Source organism: Erinaceus europaeus, chromosome 2, assembly GCF_950295315.1.
Source record: "Erinaceus europaeus chromosome 2, mEriEur2.1, whole genome shotgun sequence".
NCBI lineage: Eukaryota > Metazoa > Chordata > Mammalia > Eulipotyphla > Erinaceidae > Erinaceus > Erinaceus europaeus.
The window spans coordinates 124,480,152-124,507,008 of NC_080163.1; the positions used below are offsets into that span (position 1 = coordinate 124,480,152).

The window sequence follows — 26,857 nt, forward strand, 5'->3', positions numbered from 1 at the left end:
GTCTAACAACTATGACATCAATAATAACTATAGCAACAATAAAAAAAACACAAGGGAAACAAAAGGGAAAATAAATATAAAAACAAATTTTTTTTAAATGAAACTTCCTCAGAATGTCCAAAGATATCATTTCCCTTTTAATAGAACAATTTAAATATAATTATTATAGGAGAATAAAGTGGTTTCATGACCATATCCTTGGCATATATAAATATTTGTCTTTAATAAAATGATTTTTTTTAAATAAACCCAGCTATACATAGACTTGGTTGGGCATTTTAGGGCTTGTAAGTTATTAAAGAATGCATGTAATTTTAAAAGATGCTGCCTCACCTATTTTAAAGAGCAACCTTTTGCTTATTTACTAAAAAAGTACTTTTTTGTATTTTATTTTATTTTTAATCAGAAGAGAGAGGATAGATAGATAAGGAAAAGAGCACTGCTCAGCTCTAGCTTGTGGTGTGGGGGATTGAACCTGGGACCTAGGAGCCTCAGGCATGAAAATATTTTTGATAACCATTATACTGTTTCCCCCACCCAAGAATCTTTTCTTTACTGGTACTTGAAGTGAGCCAAATCTCCAACTTGGAGCCAGTTCATGATTCCCTATAGTCCTTCCAGGCAGGACCTTCACAGTAGTGAAGACAGTCCTTCAACTAGCCTTTACTTTTCCTTAGAAGTTTCAGAAATATTTACTGAGTACATAAAGAACTGTTTGAAGCAGGGCAGGCAGTGGAGTGCCTGATTAAGTGCACATAGTGCTAAGCGCAAGAAACCAGGATCAAGCCCCCTCTCCTCAGCTGCAGTAGGGACGCTTCAGGCAAGGTGAAGCTGGTCTGCAGGTGTCTTTTTCTCTTCCACTCTATCCCCCTCTTAATTAGTTGTTCTCTATCCTAATAAAATGAAAAGAAAAAAAAAACTGCTTGAAATTGTGATAGAGGCAACTATGTAACTCAGAACTGTCTTTCTGTACCTACAGTCATGTTAGGTAGCAAAAAAAAAAAAAAAAAAAAAAACCCCTGTATATTATCAGTGAAACCATAAAACATTCCTACCTTTTTAAAGTATTTTTATTCATTTTATTGTTGGATAGAGACAGAGAGAAATTGAGGAGAGATAGAGAAGGGAAGAGACTGAGAGACACCTGCAGACCGGCTTCACCACTAGCAAAGCTTTCCTACTGCAGGTGGGGACCAGGGGCTTGAACCTAAGACATTGCACACTGTAATGTGTGCGCTTAACCAAGTATACCACCACCTGCTCCCCACCCCTATTTTTTTCAGAGGAAAAAAGGAAATTATTTTTAAAATAATGTAAGATGTTGATGCACTGGATCAAGTGTTGGACCCTGAAGCATGAGGTTCCCAATTCCTGCCCCCCACCCTATCCCTATGCCTAAGTGCAAACTGGTTCTCACCCTCTAATTAATTTATTTATTTTAATATAAATTGGATATTGAGAGGTATAAAGGATTTGAAAAGGTGAAAAAAACTAAAAAATTATTCCAGGTATCATTCCACAAGTAGAAATCAGTCTAAATATTTACATGAAGAGTAAGTCTGTATATCTGGAGGCATAGTAAGTAGAGCAGTGTAGAAGAGTAAACTAGATTGAAACATAGAAGCAGCAGCCTACAAAAGAGGTAAGGCTTGAAGGAAAGTATATAAAATTTTAACTGTTATCCTGTACTTTTACCACACCTAGATTTACTAGTTTACTAAAATTTTCTCAAACTAGAATTTACTAGTTCAAATAAGAAAGTAGCTTCAAGGAAATTAGGAAGAATAACCTAAAATGTGTTTGAGGTTACTTAAGACTAATCTCAAATACTTTTGTTTCTCCTTCCTCCATGTTCTACTCCACTTTTAACCACTGATTTTTTAAGAATAACACCATTGTGCAGTTTTAAAATATAATTCTCCTACTGCAAGCAATTCATCAGCTTCATAAACTTCCAAAACCTTACCCACTTAAGATCTAGCCCTAACTTACCACACCATACTTGGAACTTACACAACAGAAATCATCTAAACCTCTTTCCACCTGACTAAAACACTACTCACTGTCTCTACTCTTACTTTTTTGCCCCTTCTGCCTAGCATAACCCTAGTTAATTTTGTGGTCTCAGTTTAGATGTCACTTCCTCAAAGTTCTCCAAATTTTTCAAATCCCTGCTAGGTTCCCTGTCATATTTAGAATTTATGATTATCTGTGGGATACTCTCAAAGGAAGAATAGTTTCCAGTACCTGTCAAAGGGCCAGGATCATGAGATACTCAAAAATGCTTGCTAAAGAATGAAAAGGGCAGGGGGAAAAATAGGAGTCTGTGGCAGTCAGTCATAAAGTAGTAAGATTCAATCATTAAATTCAGGGATAAGCTCAGGGTCAGGTGGTGAGACACCTGGTTGAGTGCACTACTTACTAAGCACAAGGCTCTGGGTTTAAGCCCCCAGGCCCCATTTGCAGGGGACAAGTTTCACAAGGGGTGAAGCAGCATTGCAGGTATCTCTCTCCCTATTTCCCCTTCCCTCTCATTTTCTCTCTGTCCTATCAAATAAATATTTGAAATTTTTTAGGAATAAGTTCATGGCAATGAAAAAGATGAATGAGGACACTGCACAAAAAGATAAATTAAAAGTTCACAAACACCTGAGTTGATCAAATTTGGTTTATATAAGAAACTCATCTAGCTCAGTAGATTCTAAATCCCAGATGATCATCAGAATTAGCTAGGAATCAGGAGTAAATATTGCTTTTAATGTGTTTTAATTTCCTCTGATGATTCTGTCATAGCCGCTGACTGATATTTTGGAATTGCCTAAATACCCTATAAGGGCACCTTTAACACCAATATTTTAACAAAGATAACCACAAGCAACTGAAAGGAATTAGTGACTGACTAAAAACAAAAGGTTTATTACTCTCCTTAGATTTTTAGGTTGGTTTACTTAGAGTAGTAAGAGATGGGCAAAAAATACATCCTTAGGAAATGAAACAGATTATCTGAGAAAGCATATATTGTAAGAAAGGGAACATTTGGCATTGGAAATGAATTTTCCAACTGACATTCTACTACCAAATATGAGTACTTCAACAGAACACCCTTCCTTAAGTAGGTATTTGTCTTGGTGATATTCTGTTTATACTATCTTCTGTGTGTTGCACTTGCAGCAAAAACCATTAAGAATCTAAAATTATGTGATTAACTAAAGAAACATATCTTCCTCAAAAAACATTTCCTTGGCTTTATAAGTGAAACAGTTTAACACAACAAATATGAGACCTAGCCTCTGAATTCTTCAACTCAATCGTATAGAGATACTGTTAACGGAATTTAATTTTAAATTAACCATACACTATTATTTTTAAATCACTTCTCATACATTTTGATAGGTGGGGAGATTATTTGGGATTAGTTGTTTTTTTTCTTAATTTTCCCTTTTGTTGCCCTTTTTATGGTGGTTGTTATTATTGTTGTTATTGATGTCATTGTTGTTAGGACAGAGAGAACTGTAGAGAGGAGGGAAAGACAGAGAGGGGGAGAGAAAGATAGACATCTGCAGACCTAATTCACTACTTGTGAAGCGACTTGGTCCTTGCGCTTTGCACCACGTGCACTTAACCCACAGCACTACCGCCCAACTCCCTGGGATTAGTTTTATAAGAATTTTCATTGCCATGTTAAGTGCAGAACATTGAATGCTAGGCTGAATTCTGAACTTTATCCCACAAATAAGTCATTTAAACTTTGCATGGAAGAGTGACTTGACTGAATCCATGTTTTAGGAAAACTATATTCAGAATCCAATGTGTAAGTAGACTGGTAACAATAGCATGAAAAGTGGTTAAATTTCTTCTAGAATTCTAGCTCGGTATATACATATATATATATATTCTTATTTCTGCCAAGAATACTTTTCCACTTGATGGACAAGATGTGCTCATTCTAAGATATAGTCTATAGCTAACCATCTTTGCTTGCTGGATGCGTAGTCACTCTTCCCCCAGTGCCATGGCTTTGCATGTGATATCACCATTCTCAAACTGACCTTTTCATTCCCTTTTCCTTCAGTTAGAAGGGAACAAAATCAGTTCTTCACTTTTACTCCCACAGGAGTTCTTTGAAACTCCTGAACATAAATTCAGGGAGAGAAAATAGAATAGTGGTTGCCAGGAGATGAAAAAGTAAGGAGTGGAGAATTATTATTTGATAGTTTCAGTTCTGCAAGATGAAGTATTCTGTAGGTATTCAGTAGTCATTGTAGAACAAAACTGAATAACTACTGGAAGGTCTTTTCTCAGGTTAACTACACCTTTTTTCAGATCTCAACTTAAATGTCACTTTTAAGAAATCTTCCCTTTTCCAAGGCAGGATAGTTTAGCTTTTTTATACCTTCTCATGAACCCTATACTGTTCATATAGGGTTTCAATTACAACAGTAATCTACAGCTAAATATGTGGTATGTTATTACTTTGCTGAGACCACCATAACAAAACAGTAGACTGGATGACTTAAGCATCAAAACTTTATTTTCTCAGGTTTTTTTTTTTTTGGTTATTTTCTTAATGTTCTTGAAGCATCTTTTGGAGACATTCAAGATCAAGTTATAGGTAGGCTTGGTTTCTTCTTGGTATTCTTGCCTTGGCTTTCAGATGACTGGCTTTTAATTTTTTTTTTTTTTTTTTTTTTTTTTAGCAGAGTACGACTCAGTTCAGCTCTGGCTTGTGGTGCTGTCGGGGATTGAACCCGGGACACTTTTCACTGTCTTCACATGAGCACAAGTCCTCTATTTTCTATGTACTCTCGGTTTCTCTTGTGTCCAAATTTCCTCCTCTTATAAGGATACCAGTCACACTGGGGTTATAACCCACCCTAGAGTCTTCATTTAACTTAACTTCTTCAAAAGGTTTACTTCCAAAGACATACTAAGACAAAATTTTCATGAATGGGGTGGAGGGAGGGATAAAATTCAACCCATGTGACTGATTCATTGTTCACATAAATTTTATAACAACTAGTTTTATCCACATATCAGAAACTTTGTTATTCCCATTTAAACCACTATGTCTTTAACTCTTAACAAAACAGGTTCGTCTCATCTTTCTTTTTTTTAAATATTATTTTTATTTTTTTAATATTTATTTATTCCCTTTTGTTGCCCTTGTTTTATTGTTGTAGTTATTATTGTTGTTGTCATTGTTGGATAGGACAGAGGGAAATGGAGAGAGGAGGGGAAGAGAAAGATAGACACCTGCAGACCTGCTTCACCGCCTGTGAAGCGACTCCCCTGTAGGTGGGGAGCCTGGAGCTCAAACAGGGATTCTTATGCTGTTCCTTGAGCTTTGTGCCACCTGTGCTTAAACCGCTGCGGTACTGCCCAACTCCCTTATCTCACCTTTCAAGTGTTAGCAGCACTATTATCTGTTTGTCAAGAGGCATGCAAGACTACTCATTTAAACTAGAGTAAATGGCACAGGTGGGAGGGTGTCCCACATTACAGCACACCCTCACCACAATGGGGGAAGGTTTGGTGCTATGGGGTCCTCTCTCTCTTTCTCTCTTACACTCTCTTTGTTACTTTATTAGTCACTCACTGAATTCTTTGTTTTTATTGGGAAGATTAATGGTTTATAGTAAATACAGCTATTGGTACAAATGTAAACTTTCTCAGTTTTTTGCAAAACACTTTCACCCCCAGCCTAGTGTTTAAATTGATTAACTACTTAAACAAACTCAAGTTACTTAGAGAGTTAACACTAGGTCCTCCTCTACCATCATGTACCAGGACCTGAAGTCACACCTCCCCCAAGTCCTTTACTTTGATGCAATACATACAGTCCAAGTTCTGCTTTGTATTTCCCTTTCTGTTCTTATTCTCAACCTCTGTCCATGATGTAGCTTCTCTTGTTTCAAGTCAGTATTCCAAACTTTGATGCTTAAGTTTCTTCTTTCTTATGTTTGTTTCTTCACTATTGCTGACTCAAAATTCTTTTTGTCTCCTTGAGTATCTAGAATTGAGAAAAGTCCTCTCCTCCTCCACTTCCTACCTCCACCCATCAAAAGGCAAACACAGTGAATCAGGTGCATTGCTTAGACCTTGTTCCTATTCACCAGCACAAATTCCATGGCTGGCCACTGGCTGCTGGTGTCTCCCTCACTTGAGGTATGCAGAAAAGGAACCCCAGCTCTTCCTACCCCAGAGAGCACAAACCTGCTACATGTGAGCTTGTGTATGATCGGACCATCATTTTGTCTTCAATAAAACTAAGCAACCCCATTTTCACTGCTGCATTATGCACAACAGCCCAAATATGGAAACAACCTAAGTGCTCATCAACCGCTGGCTGGATAAAGAAGTATAGGGTATATACACAATGGACTACTACTACTAATGTGTGTAAAATATACAGCCTCTACTGGAGCCTTTTTTAAAAAAAAAAAATTTCATTTATTTTTTTAATCATTTTACTGGGAGGTTAATGGTTTATACATATGGGTACAACTTCTCATCTTACCATGATAGGATTCTGCAAAAACACTCTCAACCCCAACTTGGGTCCTTTTTCACCATCATGCACGAGGACACCCAAGACCCTCTAATCCCAAACCCCTTCCTCAGAGTTCTCATACTTTTGTGCAATATACCAAACACAGTCTAAATTTTACTGTTTCCCTTTTTTGTCCTTGTTTCTTAAATTCTGCCTATGACTGAGCTAATCTAGTAGTTATCCTTCTCTTTTTGGCTTATCGCAACATGATTTCTTAAAGTTCCATCCAAGATGAGGTGAAGATGACAACTTCTGTCGTTCTTAACAGCTGACTAATATTCCATTGTGTACATATACCACAGCTTTCTTTTTCATCTGTTGTTGGATACTTGGGTTGCTTCCAAGTTCGTGCTACTATGAACAAAGTGTGCACAGATCTCTTTGAATGTGTTTGTTTCCTTAGGGTATATCCCCTTTCTACCTGGTGAACCTGGGGTAATGAAGCCCCAGCAACAACAAAAAGTCACTGATTTTCATGGCATTCACCAGTGTGTCAGCTCCAGGATAGGCTGTGTGTTTTACACACAACTGTAACCCAAATTCTCACATAAAATCTTGAATGATAAAGTGGTCACTTACCACATTATGATTTTATTTACACCAGTGAGGAAACCTCCTAGGCCAGAGACCTATTTTTAATTATATTTTTGAATTTCAACTCCAACACTTAGTTGTGTGAACCCCCAGTAAGTTCCTTAACTTCCCTGCGTCTCAAAACCCCAAATTATGACAGTAACTTACTCAGAATTCTTAGGAGTCAAATTAAGAAACCCAAACATACAGTACAATCTAGCAGCTGAAAAGCTATTAACTTGAGTGTTTCTCAAAACGCGGCACTTGTGAAAAATGTCTTTAGGCAACATATATAGCATTAAAGCTATCCTATTTGCAATTTTTTTTTAATTTTAAACCAGAGCACTGCTCAGCTCTGGCTTGTTGATGGTGCTGGGGACTGAACCTGGGACCTCTGGTGCCTCAGGCATGAAAAATCTTTTTGCATGACCATTGTGCTGTCTCTTTTGCCACAAGTTTCTTTCTTTCTTTTTTTTTTTTTAAAAAACAAGGGCAGTTTCTTGTCGTTGGCGTCTAGCTCTTTTTACAAGTCACGATATTTTGTGACCGTTAATACTAATAGTTAACATTTATGTTAGTGACGTTAATAATGAGTGAATTTTACAAGTTTCCAGAATATTCTGAAGCCAGACTGCCTGAATTTCTACCCACTGTACTCACTCTTTAACTTTTAAGAAACTATCCTACACCTCAGTTTACTCAGTTGTAACACAGGGTATGAAGAGAGTACCAACCCACTGGGTTATGAGGAGTATACAAAGGAACCAGTATACCTAAAGCGACACCGAGCATAAGAAGCCCGCAACCCTGTTTTGTAACCTGTGGGGCTAGCAGCCGGCTTGCACCCAGGGCGCCACGCGGCGGGGGCGGGGCGGCCGCGTCAGAGAAGCGCGTCACCAGTCAGCGCCCAGAGGCCCGGCAGCGGCCTTTGATGAAGGCAGCTGACGGAAACAGCCACAGAGTCAGCCCACTCCTTGGCGGCCTTTATGCAGTGTTCCTCTCGGCTTCTCTCACTCACACGCGCCCACCTGCGGCGACCAGCCAGACCAGCTTTTCTCTTTTGAGCCGAGTCCTGAAGAAGCGAGAAAAAAAACAGGGGCGGGGCCAACGTGGCAGGAGACGTGCGCGTGACGTCAGACAACGTCCCTCCGCAAGCAGCGCGCGTGCGCGGCGCAACTAGTGAAGTAATGCAGCGGAAAACTGGAGCTACCATGGCGGCGGAGCGCAAAACTAAATTGTCCAAGAATTTGTTGCGCATGAAGGTGATGGGACGACTTGTAGGGGAGTCTGGCTGGGCGGCGGGGGCTCTGGGTCGAGGCAGCTTGAGCCTATCTGAATGTGCAGAGGATACAAAGGGCCCTCGCGTTCATTTTGTTGTCTCCTCGGCTCTAGGGTAGGAACCAGGATTTAAACCTCTCGGGTCCTTCCATAATCGGTGGGACCGAAGAAACAGACATTTAAGCAAGCAGTTAGGATACGAACTGACTACGAGAGTACTAGTTAAACCCAGAGAACTTACTTGGGTTTCTGGGGAAAGTGGTAGAAACAGAAGAGAGGGCAGGCATAGAGACATAAACTGAGAGGAACACTAATTTAGAAGTGTGAGTGGCAAAAGGAAGAAACAAGAAATACAGATTTCCAACAAGAAAAGTATTTCAGTGTATCTGGAATGCAAATAGCAAAAAAAAAATTACCCTAGGAAATAGGCACTGGTCATAGCCTGCAGGGAATTTTAGATCACATTAAGGGTGCCCCCCCCTTTTCTTTTGTGAGCAATGAGAAGTTCTTGAGCAAGGGAAACAGTATCAACAGCTGTGCTTAATTCTAAAGATCACCATAACTGTCTTGTGGAGAATATACTGGTAAGAGGCCCAGCAAGAGAAAGCTTGTAGTCAAAGACCAACTAGAAGTTCTTATTTATTGTATGAAAGAGGAGGGGGAGGAGAAATACAAAACCAGAGCATCACTCTATCACATGTGATGCTAAGGACCAAATTTAGGACCTCAGACTTCAGAGTCTAACGCTATCCATTGTGCCACCTCCTAAGCCATCACATTCTTAGGTGTTCTGACAGACGCCTTCCTCTCCAGTATGACATTGTCAAGGATAGAGCTAAGCTGCTTAGTCACTGCAGTCCCACTTTCAGTCATGAAATGGGATTCCTGGAGAAATGAGGGGGAGCAAGAAAAGAATAAAGTCATTCTGAGTTTTCCTGAACTTGTAAGTGGGAATGTTAATAGACACACACACACACACATATACACATACTTTATGGGGGGGGGGGAATTAATGGTTTACGGTACAGTTGTCACATAGATAAAACCTCTCATCTCCCAGAATGCTAATTGTTGATAATGCTAATTTTTGTTTGTTTTGACAGTTTATGCAGAGGGGACTGGATTCAGAAACCAAAAAACAACTAGAAGAGGAGGAAAAGAAAATTATTAGTGATGAACACTGGTACTTGGACTTGCCAGAACTTAAAGAAAAAGAGTAGGTTTATTAGATTACTGTAATGACTGTTGGACATTCAGATAGACCTCTGTGCCTCTTCATTGCAGTGGCATAAAGTTGGGTAAAATAGTATGTTTCATGAGATAACCTTGTAAATAGTTCTCTAAAATTACATATATGAAGGAGGGTTTATACATGTTTACATTTCTCTCTTTTTTTTTTTTAAGATTTATATATTATGAGATAGAAAGGTAGAGTGGAGCACTGCTTGACTCTGCCATACTGTGGTACCAGGAATTTAACCTGGGGCCTCTGGATCCTCAGGTACACAAATTCTATGTTCTGTTTTTTGGGGTTTTTTTTAAGTATTTATTTATTTATTCCCTTTTGTTGCCCTTGTTGTAAAATTCTATGTTCTTAACAATTGAGCTTCTTAAAAGCAGGTGGGAAGCTCTCCATTCTCCCTTTTTAGAAATTTTTACTACTCAAAATATCAAGTATATTTGAGTCTAATACATGCAAAAAATTGGGTGAAGCACTTTGGCATCGCTTAATTATTCCATTCTCTTAGCAAACTTAAAAGCTATCTAGTATCTTTCCATCCATCTCTTAGTTGAGGAGAAACTGAAGCTCAAGAGGATAATTTGCCTAGAGCCACCTACCCAGTTATTGCTGAAGCTAGAAATCCAGACTAGACCTTTACTCTTCCACCTCTAAAGCTTGCTAAGTGCTTGATAAATAATTGTGAAGTTGGAGCTGCATAGTGGTGCACATAGTTGAGTGCATACATTACAGTTCACAAGTTCACATTACAGTTTCAAGGCCCTGATCCCAGTCTTTAGAGAACTGCTTCACAAGAGGTAAAGAAGTGCTGCAAGTATCTATCCCTCTGTATCTCCCCCCTTTCCTTTCAGTTTCTCTCTATCCAAAAAATAATAATAATAATAATATTTAAAATAATAATAATTGTGACTAGGAGTAATGGCTCTACAGCAACCATTATCTATAAAGTTTTTGGAAACTATCATTTCTCCTTGATGTGTTTCTTGCCTTACTAAGTAGTATGTATATATGTTTGATAGTTTTACTTAAACTGTCAAGTGATTGAGAGTTATTTTCCTTTATCTTTTATCACACTTTCTGCACCATATAGTTTGTTTCTTATTTCAAGATTTAATATTCCATATATATAGTAAGGTTAGGTATTCTCTAAAGATAGTAAGTGTGTCCCAACCTGAGTAGTGGACAGAATATACTTTATTTTTTTGACACTTAATTTTTACTCAAAAAGAGTAAACATGATATTAGTGAAGAAAGAGATGATAATTCCAGAAGTGGTATGGATTTGAAAGGAGAGGTATACAAAGTGAATTATAGTGAGGAGCCATAATTTAATTGTATGCTTTGGCTAAGTTTGTGCAAGGTACACCAAATGTTTTAATTAAATTTTATTTAAAGTTGGCGACAAAATACATCTTTTTGTTTTTCTTTACCCCTGCCCTCACCAGAGGACATATTATTCTCAGAAAAATAACCATTATATTCCTTTCCTGGAGTGGTAAATGTTTCAATCCATTTAGTCTACTATAACAAATGACTTACACTGGGTAAGTTATAAACAACAGAGATTTGTTTCTCACAGTTCTAGGAACTGGAAATTCAAGATCAAAATACCAGTGTGTCTGTATTTAAATAATGGCCTGCTTCTTGGCTCATAGCCAGAAAATGTTTTCCCCTTTGATGAAAGTAGCTAGGGGTCTCTGGGGTCACTAATTTTATTTTATTTTTAAAATTTCTTTATTGGGGAATTAATGTTTTACATTCGACAGTAAATACAATAGTTTGTACATGCATAACATTTCCCAGTTTTCCATATACAATCCCCACTAGGTCCTCTGACATTCTTGGATCTGTATCTCCACCCCGCTCCCCAACCGAGAGTCTTGGTTTGGTGCAACCAATTCCAGTTGAGGTTCTACTTGTGTTTTCTCTTCTAATCTTGTTTTTCAAATTTTGCCTGAGAGTGAGATCATCCCATATTCATCCTTCTGTTTCTAACTTACTTCACTTAACATGAATTTTTCAAGGTCCATCCAAGATTGGCTAAAAACGGTGAAGTCACCATTTTTTACAGCTGAGTAGTATTCCATTGTGTATATATACCACAATTTACTCAGCCACTCATCTGTTGTTGGACCCCTGGGTTGCTTCCAGGTTTTGGCTATTACAAATTGTGCTGCCAAGAACATATGTGTACACAGATCTTTTAGGATGAGTGTGTTGGGTTCCTTAGGATATATCCCCAGGAGAGGTATTGCATGTGTTTCTCGACCTTTTGGATCTCTGCTGTGTTGATTATTCTGTCCATGTCCTCCCCCCATTTTTGGATGGGGTTATTTGTTGTCTTGTTGAGATTGGCAAGCTCTTTATATAGTCTGATTATTACCCTCTTGTCTGATGTATGGCATGTAAAGATCTTCTCCCATTCTGTGAAGGTTCTCTTAGTTTGGGTTGTAGTTTCTTTTGCTGTGCAGAAGCTTTTTAATTTGATGTAATCCCATAGGCATATGCCTGCCTTAATCTTCTTTGTAATTGGATTCGTTTCATTGAAGATGTCTTTAAAATTTAGGCGGAGGGAGTCCGGTGGTAGCGCAGCGGGTTAAGTGCAAGTGGCACAAAGCGCAAGGACCAGCTTAAGGATCCTGGTTCGAGCCCTGGCTCCCCACCTGCAGGGGAGTCACTTCACAGGCAGTGAAGTAGGTCTGCAGGTGTCTGTCTTTCCCCTTCTTTGTCTTCCCCTCCTCTCTCCATTTCTCTTTGTCCTATCCAACAACAACGACATCAATAACAACAACTACAACAATAAAACAACAAGGGCAACAAAAGGGAATATATATAAAGAAATGTTAAAAAATAAAATTTAGGCGGAAAAGAGTTCTGCCAATATTTTCCTCTTAAGTATCTGATAGTTTCTGGTCTAACATCCAAGTCCTTGATCCACTTGAGATTTACTTTTGTATTTGGTGAAATAGAATGGTTCAGTTTCATTCTTCTGCATGTTTCAACCTGTTTTTTCCAACACCATTTGTTGAAGAGACTGATTTCCCCATTTAATAGTCTGGGCACCATTGTCAAAGATTAGATGTCCATAGGTGTGGGGGCTTACTTCTGGGCTCTCAATTCTATTCCACTGGTCAGTGTGTCCATTCATGTTCCAGTACCAAGCAGTTTTGATGACAACGACCCTATAATACAGTTTGAGATCTGGGAGTGTGATGCCTCCAGTTCTGTTCTTTCTTCTCAAGATTGTTCTGGCAATTCTAGGCCTTTTTTGGTTCCAGATAAACATTTGTAGCATTTTTTCTATTCTCCTAAAAAATGTGGTTGGGATCTTGATGGGAATAGCATTAAATTTATATATGGCTCTGGGTAGTATATTCATTTTGATGATGTTAATTTTTCCAACCCATGAACATGGAATATCTTTCCACTTCTTTGTGTGTTTTTCAATTTCCTTGAGTAATGACTCATAATTTTCAGTATACAAGACTTTCACTTCTTTGGTTAGGTTTATTCTTAGATATTTTATTGTTTTTGTGGCTGTAGTAAAAGGAATTGATTTCCTATTCAACTTCTGGATTTCAACTTCTTAGTGTTTGCATAGAGGAATGCCACTAACTTTTGAATGTTAATTATTTAGCCTAACACCTTCTGGATTTCAACTTCTTCCTGTTTGCATAGAGAAATGCCACTGACTTTGGAATGTTAATTTTATAGCCTGATACCTTACTGTATTGCCTGATGATTTCCAGAAGCTTCTTGCTGGATTCCTTAGGTTTTTCTATGTATACTATCATGTCATCTGCAAATAGGGAGAGTTTGACTTCTTTTCTTCCAATCTGTATCCCTTTAATTCCTTGCTCCTGCCTGATTGCTATGGCAAGAACTTCCAACACTGTGTTGAATAATAATGGTGGTAGTGGGCATCCCTGTCTATTACCTGATCTGAGGGAAAATGCTTCTAGTTTTTCACCATTGAGTATGATGTTGGCTGTAGGTTTGCTATATATAGACTCCACTATCTTCAGGAATTTTCCATCTATTCCCATTTTTTGTAGTGTTTTCATCATAAAGAGATGTTGTATTTTGTCAAAGGCTTTCTCTGCATCTATTGATAGGGTCGCTAATTTTAATCATTGGGACTCTACCCTTGACTTAGCACCTCCCAACAAATTTTATATCGAGTAACTACCAAGGAATGAGGAACAGAGCAGCTGCCAAAGGATAGTGCAATACATTCTAGTTTACTTAGAATAATTTTCACTACAGGCCCTATGAAAAGAGAAAGTAGAATCTGTAGAAAGCATTCTACGAAAGAGCTGCTGCCATCCTTGAGAGCATAGCCAGCCCAAAGTAGCCCCACAGCAAGATAGCCATTGCATGTATTTCAGGTCAGGTTCACTGGACTTAGGGTGGGAGAACTCCTGGGAAGTTGATCTGGAGGAATTCATGGGTAATTTCTTAATCTGAATTATTCCAGATGATTAATACTATCCGCAGAATTGGAGATTTCATTGTGTATGTGCTCTGGAAGTCTTAAGTGTTGGCCACAATAACATCAGATGTATCAAGCTGTAAATTAATCACACTGCCTCCCAGGGGACCCATTTTCCTTTGACTAAAATGTGAGGATTTCAAATGAGGATCTATCTATGTTACCTCTTCTTGTGCTATCCTTATCCCAGAGCTTTTCATAGGGGTTGAAGCCTTAGTGTAGCCACATCACAAATCAACTTAACCCTTTGCTCAACACTGCTATCCTCATTTACCTAGAAGGAACAGCACTGCCCAAAAGAACTTTTGCATGAAACTGTTCCAATATGTTCCCAAGAAACCTATAGTATAAGATGCTTATCCCTAGGAGTTAAATTTATCAGATAAAAGGGAGTCCCAACTTACGGAACAGACTGAGCAAAAAGTTAAGGAGAATGTGTGATTGAGTGGGATGGGAAATGACTCAGAAGGTAAAATCTAGAACTTGTATACCTGAAGCCCATGGTTTATTCCTTGGTACTACATATGTCAATGTTGTGTTGGTCAGTGTTTCTCAAAATAAAATTTGGAAAAAAAAAATTTTTTTTTAGGATATGTACCTTGTGGTCCAGGAGTTTCGCAGTGGATAAAGCAATGGACTTTCAAGCTTGAGGTCCAGAGTTTGATCTCTGGCAACACATGTACCAGAGAGATGTCTGGTTCTTTGTCTCCTCTCATTAATAAATAAACAAAATCTTTAAAAAAAAAAAAAAAAAAAAAGAATGTGTACCTTAATCCTGATTTCATGTTCTCTAGAGAGAGGCAGTCCTGAAGAAATGAGATAAGCCTAAGCAACAGAAGTTGTCAAAATCTTGAGATTTAATAACCTTGGGGGCCGGGTTGTGGTGCACTTGGTTGAGAGCGCATGTTACAGTGCACAAGGACCCAGGTTTGAGTCCCTGGCCACATCTGCAGGGGGAAAGCTTACGAGTGGTGAAGCAGTGTTGCAGGTGTCTCTCTCTCTCTCTCTCTCCTCTATTACCCGTGCCCCTCTCAATTTCTGGCTGTGTCTACCAAATAAATAAAGGTTTTATTTAAAAAAGAAGAACCATTTTACTTGTTTTCCCTTTCCTTTCCTCTTTTTATCGGAGCACCACTCAATTCCGGCTATTTGTTCCAACAGGGATTGAATCTTGAACCTCTTGCCTGCAAATACTCTGTGTAACAACTGAGCTCTTTCCCCTGGCCTTGTTCACATTTTTTAATTATTACTTAGAACTTCTAGGGAGATTTTCTTTGTGTGGCTTATATCATGGTGATATTTATTGTAAAGAAATTAAAACAATTTTTAAATGTTCATTAAAAAAACCTCATTGCATGTTAGCATAAATAACATTTAGCATGAAAAATAAACTGTTCTGAGACAGAAAACAGCACAAAGAATGGCATTGTTTCTACAATTTTGCAAGTCTGGGTTAACAGCTGGATTCTTTTAACTACATCAGCCTGTTGTATGCTTTTGGTTGAAGTATACAAAGAAACATCAGTGAACTATTAATAATTATTGGTCTGCCTTACATTTTTAATATCTACCTAATCTTAACATAAATGGAAAATATTCCTTCGAGTGACTTGAATAGATATTCCGGATATGAACTGCTTTCATTATAAAATAGCGGAAATTGGATAGTCAAAATAGCTCACTTTGACAGTGTACTACTTGTCCATGTGTATAATCCAGGTTTGAGCCCAGCCCCCACTACATTGAAGGAAGCTTTGGTACTGTAGTCACTTTCTTTTATTCTGTCTTCCTCTCTGTCTCTAAAATAAATAAAATATCAGTTATCACCATAGGTTTCATCTAAAAAAGAAAGGGCCCTTTAACTTTTGCTTTATTTCATTGTCAAGAATCTCCAGTGCAATAACAACAAACATCTTTGCATTCTTATGTGGAAGAAAAACATTTTCTTGCTGTTAAACATAAAGTGGTGAATATTTTCATACTTATAGATGTTCTTTATTAGCATGAGATTTTATTTTCTCTTTTCCAGAGGATTTTTGTAAATTATGTTTTAGTTTTGTTAGATTTTTTTTTTTTTATTGTCACCATCAGAGTTCACTAGGGCTCAATGTTTGTACAATGAATCCACCACTTCTCCACTGCAAGTAGGGAGTAGGGGCTTGAACCTTGGTCCTTTTTTCTGGTAACTGCAGTCAGATGGGTGCATCATGCCCTTATTTCCCTTCCCTCTCCCCACCCCTGGCAGATAATTTTTGAAGAGATGATTATCTCATCAGTCTTCCCTTCATTAGTGGACATTAAAATAACCTTACATTTCTCAGATAACCCCCATATGGTATTCATGTTTGTGTGTGTGCACACGTAATAACTGAACACCCTTCCTGGCCCAATGCTTATTCTGTATCCTTAAGAGACTACAGCACCACTCTCAACATCCATGGTGCTGTACTCCATTGTAATGCTTTGGCAGTTAATTTACATATCCATGAACTTGAGTGCCTGGTTTTGTTTGTTTCTTTGTTGTCATCCCCCCCAAACCATGTTTATTTATGATTAATAGTGGTTTACAAGATTGTTGGACTACAAGCTATAGTTCCATGCCACACCCATCACCAAACTTCTGTGCTTCTATTCTACCAATGATAACCACCATAGTTTGAGTGCATGTTTTTGTTAGAGGTGGGGGTTTTTTTGACCTTTACTCTGGGGCTGGATTGGTTCTCCTAAATTGATCTTTCTGTTGTCACAGGTTATTCAGGTTAATCATTAAACTCTGACTAGACACAACTCAAATATTTTCTTGCATTATGCAAGGCCTTTTTTTTCTCAATAGAAATTCCAGAATATATTTTCTCTCCCAGGTATGGTAGAATGAAGCATACTTTCCATCTAATGTTCAGGCTCCTATTTCTATAATCTGTGGGTATTGCCTTATATAGCAAAATTGACTTTGTATTGTGATAAATTGAAGATTTTCAGATCAGGAGATTATTATGGATCTTAAATGCAGTCACGTATATCCTCATAGTCAGGCAGATAGACATCTCATGCATACAGAGGAAAAGATAGTATGACTTAAAAGATCCAATCATAGGCTAAAATGACACATTGACAAACCAATTAATACGGGCTTCTGACAGAAGCTGGGAAGGCAAAGAGTGCAGCTCTACCAGATACCTTGACACGGATTCAATGCATTTTTATTTTTAATTATTTATTGAATAGAGACATCCAGAAAACCATAGGGAAGGGGAGTTAGAAGAGGAGACAGACACCAGCAGCACTGCTTCGCCACTCACAAAGCTTCCCCCCTGCAGATGGGAACTGGAGGGCTTGAACCCAGGTCCTTGTGCATTATAATGTGCACACAAACAGGTGCACCACCACCTGGCCCTGATCCAATGTGTATTTCCACTAACTCAGACTTCCAGAATTGTGAGACCATAAATTTTTGTTGTCTTTAATCCACTAATTTTATAGTAACTATTTTTCAGGGAGCTCATGTCATTTGGTTACCTTCTCTCAAATATTACAATGCTTTGACCTGTTCACTGTTTCCATTTTAGCTTGTTTTATTGTTGGTTGCATAGGAAGGATGGTTTGGTGCCAATGATCCCTTTACATAGAGGAATAGAATTATCTTTTTTTTTTCTATATTGGGTGAATCAGTGGCTTACAGTTGACAGTAAAATTCAGTAGTTTGTACATGTGTAACATTTCCCAGTTTTCTACATAACAAGCTAATCCCCCCCCATGTCCTCCTCTGTCATCATGTTCCAAGACCTGAACACTGCCCCCCATACCAGAGTCTTTTACTTTGGTGCAATACATAATCTCCAGTCCAAGTTCTGCTTTGTTTTTTCCCTTCTGTTCTTATTTTTCAACTTCTGTGTATAAGTGATATCCCATATCCATCCTTCTCTTTCTGGGCAGTCTCATGATTCCTTCAAGCTCCATCCAAGATGAGGTGAAAAAGCTGAATTCACCATTTTTTTAATTTCTTTTTTCTTATTAACTGTTCTTTTTTTTTTAATCTATTGGGGAATGAATGGCTTATAGTTAACAGTAAAATATAAAACTTTGTGCATGCATAATATTTCCCAGTTTTCCACATACGATTCAACCCCCACTAGGTCCTCCTCAGCTATCCTGTTCCAGGACCTGAACCTTCCTCCCCACCCAAGAGTCTTTTACTTTGGTGCAATGCACCAACTCCAGTCCTAAGTTTTGCTTAGTGTTTTCCCTTCTGATCTTGCTCTTTAACTTCTATGAGTGGGATCATCCCATATTCATTATTTTGTTTCTGACTTAGCTCATTTAACATGATTTCTTCACTCTCCAGGATGGAGTGAAGAAGATGAGTTCACCACTTTTAATAGCGGAGTAGTATTACATTTTGTGTGTGTGTGTGTGTGTGTGTGTATCACAACTTACTCAGCCACTCATCTGTTATTGGACACCTGGGTTGCTTCTTGGTTTGGACTATTACAAATTGTGCTGCTACTGCAGTTTCCATAGTATAGTGGTTATCACATTCACCTCACAAATTGTGCTGCTATGGACATAGGTATACACAGATCTTTTGGGGTGGGTGTGTGTAGTTCCTTAGGATATAAGCTCAGGAGAGAAATTGCATGGTCATAAGGTAGGCCTGTTTCTAGCCTGCTGAGGGTTCTCCAGACTGCTTTCCATAGGGGTTGGACCAAATTACATTCCCACCAAAAGTGATGGGGAGGGTTCTCACAACCTCTCCAGCATTTGTTGTTGCTACCTTTCCTGATGTATAACATTCTCACCGGAGTGACGTGGTATCTCGTTGTCTTCATTTGCATTTATCTGACCATCAATGACTTGGAGCATTTTTTTCATGTTTGTTGCCCTTTTGGATCTCTTCTGTAGTGAATATTCTGTTCATATCCTCTCACTATTTTTGAATGGGGTCACTTTTTTTGTTGCTGAGTTTGGTGAGCTCTTTATATATTTTGGTTATTAGCCTCTTATCAGATGTATGGCATGTAAAGACGTCCCATTCTGTAAGGGTTTCTCTTGTTTGGGTGGTGGTATTATTTGCTGTGTAGAAGCTCTTTAATTTGATGTAGTCCCATTGGTTTATTTTTGTTTTAGTCTTCTTCATAATTGGATTCATATAATTGAAGATGCCTTTAAATTTCATATGGAAATGGGTTCTGCCAATATTTTCTTCTAAATATTTGATAGTTTATGGCCTGCCATCCAAATCCTTGTTCCATTTGGAGTTTACTTTTGTGTTTGGTGAAATATAGTGGTTCAGTTTCTTTCAACCCAATTTTTCCAACACCATTTGTTGAAGAGACTCCCCTTTCCTCGTTTAATAGTCTGGGCATCTTTGTCAAAAATTAGATGTCCATAAGTATGGGGGCTTATTTCTGGGCTCTCAATTCTGTTCCACTGTCCAATGTATCAGTTTGTGTCCCAGTACCAAGCAGTTTCAGTTTTGATATCTGGGAATATGATGCCTCTGGTTGTGTTTTTCTTCTCAAGATTGTTTTGGTAATTCTAGGTATTTTCTGGTTCCAGATAAACATTTGTATCTTTTGCTCTATTCTAAAAAAACTTGGGTGGGATCTTGATGGGGGTGGCATTACATTTGTATATGGCTCTGAGTAGATACTCACTTTGATAATGTTAATTCGTCTAACCCACTTCTTTGTATCTTTCTATTTCCTTGAATAGTGACTCATAATTTTCAGTATACAGGTCTTTCACTTCTTTTATTAGATTTATTCCTAGATATTATATTATTTTTGTTGTTACAATAAAAGGGATTGATTTCTGGATTTCTTCTAATTGGTGTTTTCATAGAGGAATGCCATCAACTTTTGAATGTTAATTTTGTGGCTTGACCCTTACTATATTGCCTGATAATTTCCAAGAGCTTCCTTCTGGATTCTTTAGGTTTTTCTATTTATACTAGCATATCTGCAAATAGTGAGAGTTTGACTTCTCTTCCTATCTGTATCCCTTTAAGTCCTTTCTCTTACCTGATGGCTATGACAAAAACTTCCAACACTGTGTAGTGGTGGTGATAGTATACAGCCTTGTCTAATAATTGATCTGAGGGGGAATGATTCCACTTTGCACCATTGAATATGATGTTGGCTTTATGTGCCCTATATATGGACTCCACTGTCTTGAGGAGTTTTCCATCTATTCCCATTTTTGTAGTGTTTTGATATTGAAGGGGTGTTGTATTTTGTTGAAAGCTTTCTCTGCATCTATGAGATAATCATGTGGTTTTTGGTCTTGCTTTTATTGTTATGGTGGGTCACGTTGATTGGTTTACATATATTAAACCAACCCTGTATCCCTGGGATAAACTCCACCTGGTTATGATGCACAATCTTTTTAATACTGTTGTATCCAGTTGGCTAGAATTTTGTTAAATATTTTAGTGTCTATATTCATCAGATATTGATCTGTAGGTTTTTTAAAATCTCTTATTGGGGGATTAATGGTTTATAATCTACAGTAATTTGTACATGCATAACATTTACCAGTTTTCCACATAACAATACAACCACCACTAGATGATCTTCTGCCATCAGGTTCCAGGACCTGGTCTGGTCTGTAGTTTTCTTTTTTTGTTATGTCCCTCTCTACTTTTGGTATCAGGGTTATGTTGGCTTCATAGAAGCTGGAAAGAAGTAATCCTGTGTCTTCAGTCACTTGGAAGAGCTTTAAAAGTAGAGGTATTGGGGGCCAGGCAGTAGCACAGTGGGTTAAGCGCATATGGCGCAAAGAGCAAGGACTGGCATAAGGATCCTGCTTCAAGCCCCTGACTCCCCACCTGCAGGGGTTCACTTCATAAGTGGTGAAGCAGGTCTGCAGGTGTCTTTCTTTCCCCCTCTCTGTCTTCCCCTCTTCTCTCATTCTTTCTGTCCTATCCAGCAACAATGGCAGCAATTACAACAATAATAATAACAAGGGCAACAAAAATGGGGAAAAATGGCCTCCAGCAACAGTGGATTCGTAATGCAGGCACTGAGCCCCAGCAATAATTGGAGGCAAGAAAAAAAAAGTAGAGGTATTAACTCTTTTTATTTATTTATTTTTATTATCTTTATTTATTGGATAAGAGACAGCCAGAAATCAAGAGGGAAAGCAGAAAGAAAGACGGGGAGAGACAGACAATCTGCAGCACTGCTTCACCACTCACAAAGTTTTCCCCCTGCAGGTGGGGACCAGGTGTGCATTGTAACATTTACACTTAACCAGGTGTGCCACTGCCCAGCCCTAAGGTAATAACTCTTTCTTGAAGGTTTTGTAGAATTCATTTGTAAAACTTTCTGGTCCAAGACATTTATTCTTGGGAAGGTTTTTGATACTGTTTCAGTTTCTTTGGCTGTGATTGGCCTATTCATATTTTCTGGTTCCTCTTTGATTTTATCTAGGAACTCATCCATTTCTTCTAGGTTCTCTAGCTTGGTGACATATAGTTGTTCATAGAAGCTTCACATGATATATTGGATTTCTGTGGGACCTGTTGTGATATCTCTTCTTTCATTTACAATCCTATTTGAGTCTTCTCCCTCTTTGTTTAGTGAGTCTGGCTCAGGGTTTGTCAATTTTGTTTACTCTTTAGAAGAACCAACATTTAACTTCACTGATTTTTTTTTATCATTCTTTTATTTTTGATGTTTTTTAGTTATTTGATGTTGTTTAGTAATTTTGATGTTTTTAGTTATTTCAGTCCTTCTGGTTGCTTTAGGATTCCTTTGTTCGTTTTTTTTTTCTTTTTCTAAGTCTTTAAGGTGTACAATCAGGTTGTTTCCTTGAGCTTTTTCTTTGTTTCTTAATGTGTGTATGTGTGTGTTGTGTGTGTTTTGCTAGAACTGCCCTTTCAGTACTGCCTTAGCTATGTCCCAAATATTTTGATAGCTTGTGTCTTTATTTTCATTGGTTTCTAGAAACATTTTAATTTCTTCCTTAAGAAATTAAAGATTTGCTGACATAAGATTGGGGTCATAAACTGATGATTTAGAGCAAAATCACTTTTGAAAACTTGAAATATCCACACCTGCCTCCTGTTTCCAGGGCAGGATAGGATAGGCCTTTTTAATGATACCTTTTGGCAATCTCCTACTAGGATATTTTGGGATCTGCCTATTTTCTGTTTCTGCTTATCTAGCTTTCTCTGATTCAGAGAAATACCTGGTCTGCTTATAATAAATTCCATCCTCCTTGTGTCATCTAGGATCTGTCATCCATGACTATAATTTCTTGGTATTTAATAAGAAGTTGATGAGTCTGAGTGTCAAGGAAACATAGCACAAGTTTTAGAGAGTTCAGCTTATTTTATATTGGGTCTCTAGAGTAAGTATTTATGCAAATTAAAATGTAGTCTTTAGGCAGGACTGTGCATCCGGCTTCAGCTCTTGTCTCCTAATGCCTCTGCCGGACAAATTAAACAGTTCTTATTTTACTGTATTTTAGAACCATGAGATTAACTTTTTATTTGAAATATTAACTTTTATTTGCAATGTTTTGTTATAAATAGGTAGGCTATTAATACTGGGTCATTTTCCCATCTAGGAGCTTCATAATAGAAGAGCAGAGTTTCTTGTTATGTGAAGATCTTCTCTATGGAAGAATGTCATTCAAAGGATTTAATCCTGAGGTTGAGGTATTAAATACAGTTGCTTCTTGTTGGAAAACTTTCCAGTTGAATTCAGTCTGCTAATAATTGGGTTTAGGTTTTTACCCACCAAGTAGTGTTAATAAGTCTTGAAATATTGCTATAGCTATTTAAAGGAATTGCAAGCATTGCAGTCTAGTTTTATGGTAGAATTGAGTAGGTAGTTTAATATAACAATATACAGTCCCTGACAGTTGCCAGTATGTTAGAATTTTAGATCCTGTCTTATAGGGACATTAAATTTTATTCATAGAACACTGTTATCAAAAGAAATTATTTTCTCAATCCCTAAATGTATCTTGCCTGATAAAAAAAATCTTACTTAAAATTTTTATAATTTTACTCTAATGGACGTTTAATCAGTCTTATAAATAGATTTTTTTAAGTGTATCCTTTGGAAAGTTTTTTAGAAAGATACTCACCTTATAAGGGAACTGTTCATTTGATTTTTCCTTGGGTTTGTAGAGTCACAGACCTTTATTTAACGAATATTTATTTATTACACAGAGACACAAATCAAGAGGGAAGGGGAGGTAGAACGGGAGAGAATATCCACAGCACTGTTTCTGCTAATGAAGCTTTCCCCCAGTAGGTTGAGACAAGGGACTTGAAACTAGGTCTTTGTGCATGGCAAAGTATGTGATCAACTAGATATGCCACTGCTTAGCCTCATCTATCTCATATTAAAACCTGGGCTAGGTAGTGTCACATCTTGTTGATCACATGCTTTACCATGCACAAAGACTTGGTTTTAAGTTCCTGGTCCCAACTGCAGTCTGCCTTCACAGAGCTTATGCTTCTGAAACTTCAGTCCTCCTAACATTGATTTTTTTTTAATTATTATTAAATTGTTTTGTTCTTTTGTTTGTTTTTTTAACCAGGGCACTGAGGCTGGGACCTCAGAGCTTCAGGCATGAAAGTCTTTTATGTAAACATTATGCTGTCTTCCCAGCCTACTCTGAAAAACTAGTTGAGGGCTAGGTGATGGCTCACCTGGTTGAGCAAATATATTGCCATGCTCAGGGACCTAGGTTCAATCCCACCTGTAGGGGGAAGTGTCATGAGCAATGAAGCAGGGCTGCAGGTGTTTGTCTTTCTCTTTTCCTATAGTTTTCTCCCCTTTTCAGTTTCTCTGACCTATCAAATGAATTAGGAAAACAAACAAACAAAAAAATACAGTTGCCTAGAGTGGTGTGTTCCAAGCAGGCATCTAGTCCCAGGATAACCCTGGTAGCAAAAAAAAAGAAAAGAAAAGAAAAGAAAAACTGTTAGACTGGTATGTGTTCTGCCTTTCCTTCTTATCAGAGCACTAATCAGCTCTGCTTTATGGTGGTGTGGGGTATTGAACCTGAGACTTGGGAGCCTCAGGCATGAGAGTCTTTTTGCATAGCCATTATGCTCTCTACTCCCCACATGCTTTTCCTTCTTCCATCTCACATCTCACTCTTGCTGAAAGGCAGTAATGTTCTTTAAAGCTAAAACTCAGAGGGTACCTCGAGAAAAAAAAAAAATTAATAAAGGAGAGAACATTGAGAAAAAAAATAATATAGGAGAGAACACTGGCACGTGATCATCTTGGGGTTGGTTTTCCACTGTTTAGTTGGGAGGAAGACAGGACTAGCCTTCCAGTCTTCCAGCCAGTAATTCTCTGCCCACTACCACCAAAAAATGAACTTAAAATTACTCTTCACTGTAGTACATCTTCCATTTGGCTCAGAGGTGGAGAAAAATCTGAAGATTTATTCCACACACACTTGCTAGAATATATAGCTAGTGTGCCTTCTTTAGTTATCAGTAATGATAACAATTACTATCTAAATTCTGTTTTTCTTTAGCCTAACTTAGTGGGGTTTATCTTTATTTTTCTCCACTTCAGAGCTGACTTGTACTAATTCCTGAGGAGTAAGTTAAAACATTATAGGGGATCCCCTATAAATTTTTACTATTTGTACAGTTTCTATGTCTTCAATTACATTTGGTGCCAGTTCACTTGACTAGCTTTTTCCAGCCCTAATAGCATTTGGTGTACTTTCCAGAAATTAATGCTTCAGATGAATGCTAAGAACAAAACAGAAGAAATTGAAGATGAAACATTGGAACTTGATGTGTCCGATGAAGAAATGGCTAGAAGGTACCCATCATCTTTGAATAGCTCTATAATCCAGGCCCAGCATTCATTGGCACAACCCTGTCCTCTTACAGTCTAGTCCAACAGGAAGAAGACTATACTTTGTTATTATAGTATGGCTAGGCTGGATTCATATCTGTCACATGACAGCAGTTAGGGACTCCCAGAGCTACTTCCAGCACTTACTTTGAAATACACACCGATTTATTTAGAATAATGCAAAAGCAAAAAGTAAAGAAGTTCATAAATGATTTACTATTGTTTTAAATGTTTTTATTTTTCCCTTTCACATTTTTTTTTATCTTTGTGATAAGACTTTACTCCTACCTCCTTTATTTGAAATTAAACTAGTGCTGTATATTATTTTTAACAGGTATGAGACATTGGTGGGGACAGTTGGAAAAAAGTTTGCCAAAAAGAGAGACCGGAACAAGTATGAAGAAGATGACAATGGACATATAAAACCATTTAAGGCAAAAAAGATGTTCTTAAAGCCTCAAGATTAAAATAGGTGCCATAAGATCTGTCTCAAGGATATCTTATGAAAGTTAGCTTCCTGTTTTGAAAGCTCATTCTGAATGTTTTTCTATAGTTACTATAATGCTTTAATAATTTGTGATGTCTATCTGTATAGAAATGTATAATATTGCAAACATGCTGTTTTTTAAACAGATATGTGATGGATGTTATACATCCTTTCCTTAATGTTATATATGGAGTATTGACATTAATCCCTTGATTTTTCCATTGTTCTTAGATACATGGTGCTTCTAAAGATTTTTTTAGTCTCAGATTTCTTTATTTTTTAAAATAGCTCTCTAGTTACTGACCTTGAACTGACTCATAGCACCATTGTTTACATTGTGCTTATGTTTATATTTTACTCTTAAATTTTCATGTAAAGTCAGTTTATTTAAAAATCAATGAGATTAAGAATGTATTTTATGTAAGCTCATCAAAACAAACATGCCTATCCAGCCTAAAGTATTTGCATGTTAACAAGTCACTGTCATTTTGTGGAATTATGCTTTGTTTGTTTTAAAGCCTTCAATCAATAATAATTTTTTTGAAGTTCTGTTATATCTTTTTTCATAAACTTTCAAATAATAACTTTAGCCTCATTCATTAATAGGAGTTTTATCCCAATAGTAACATTATAAAACCAGCCATTAATTTAAATAGTGAATTTCCAGTTTAGATCATAGAAATTACTGTGTATGGGTCCAAAACAATCACTGATTTCTTATAGTATAGCACCATAGAATTGATCACCACCATCTCCTACTCTGAACCTTATTCAAAATATAAGAACATTAGCCTATGGAATTAAGCATGCATCTGTATATGTTTGTCTGAAGATAGATACCTGGAACTTCTAAGAAATACTTACTTCATTTAACTTTCCTAGCAACTAAATGAATGTATTCCTCCTCTCTCTGAGTCTTTAGATTTTGATTGTTCTTTAACTTCAGTTTGATGATTTACCAAAAAAAAAAAAAAACGAATTTTCAACACCAGGATATTATGCACAGCATTGCTTTTGATAGGTGAATTTCACTGTCAAAGAACAGGGTCAATTTTTAAGGCCTTTTTTCTTGCCATACTCTGACACCCAGAAGCAGCAGTTAAAGCAGAATGGTAGAATAGTCTAATCACTCAGTAGACCTGTTGCTCTCATTATAGTCAGTTTGCATGGTCTAGAATTAAACAGAAATAAACAGTGGCTGGCTCCTCATACTATTAGATCAAATAACCCATTCAAAGACAACTCACATCCTTGCACTCAGGTTTTTTTGTTTTGTTTTTTAAACATTGCTTTATTTGGTAGGACAGAGAAATTGAGAGAGGAAGAGAGGTAGGGAGAGAGAAAGAGACACATCTGCGTCACTGCTTCACCACTTGTGAAATTTTCCCTCAGCAAG

The 26,857-nt window shown here is 37.5% G+C and overlaps 1 protein-coding gene across 2 annotated transcripts; it reads left to right on the top strand.

Moving 5' to 3' along the window:
• Positions 1 to 8,027: 8,027 nt before the first annotated feature.
• MPHOSPH6 (M-phase phosphoprotein 6) lies at positions 8,028 to 26,045 on the top strand. 2 transcript variants are annotated; one of them, XM_060185112.1, is made up of 5 exons: positions 8,028 to 8,307; positions 9,505 to 9,617; positions 22,705 to 22,795; positions 24,844 to 24,938; positions 25,309 to 26,045. In XM_060185112.1, the coding sequence occupies exons 2-5, from the start codon at positions 9,508 to 9,510 to the stop codon at positions 25,439 to 25,441; spliced, it is 429 nt and encodes a 142-aa protein (XP_060041095.1). In that variant the 5' UTR covers positions 8,028 to 8,307; positions 9,505 to 9,507; the 3' UTR covers positions 25,442 to 26,045. The 2 variants fall into 2 exon arrangements, with proteins under 2 accessions (XP_060041095.1, XP_007538633.2); XM_007538571.3 differs by having other exon boundaries at positions 8,233 to 8,385.
• The last annotated feature ends 812 nt before the right edge of the window (positions 26,046 to 26,857 follow it).

Coding starts and splice junctions, on each gene's coding strand:
- MPHOSPH6 (XM_007538571.3), top strand. CDS start 8,311: ATGCAGCGGAAAACTGGAGCTACCATGGCGGCGGAGCGCAAAACTAAA. Junction 9,618..22,704: donor CCAGAACTTAAAGAAAAAGA/GTAGGTTTATTA, acceptor TTTCCCATCTAG/GAGCTTCATAATAGAAGAGC. Junction 22,796..24,843: donor GATTTAATCCTGAGGTTGAG/GTATTAAATACA, acceptor TGTACTTTCCAG/AAATTAATGCTTCAGATGAA.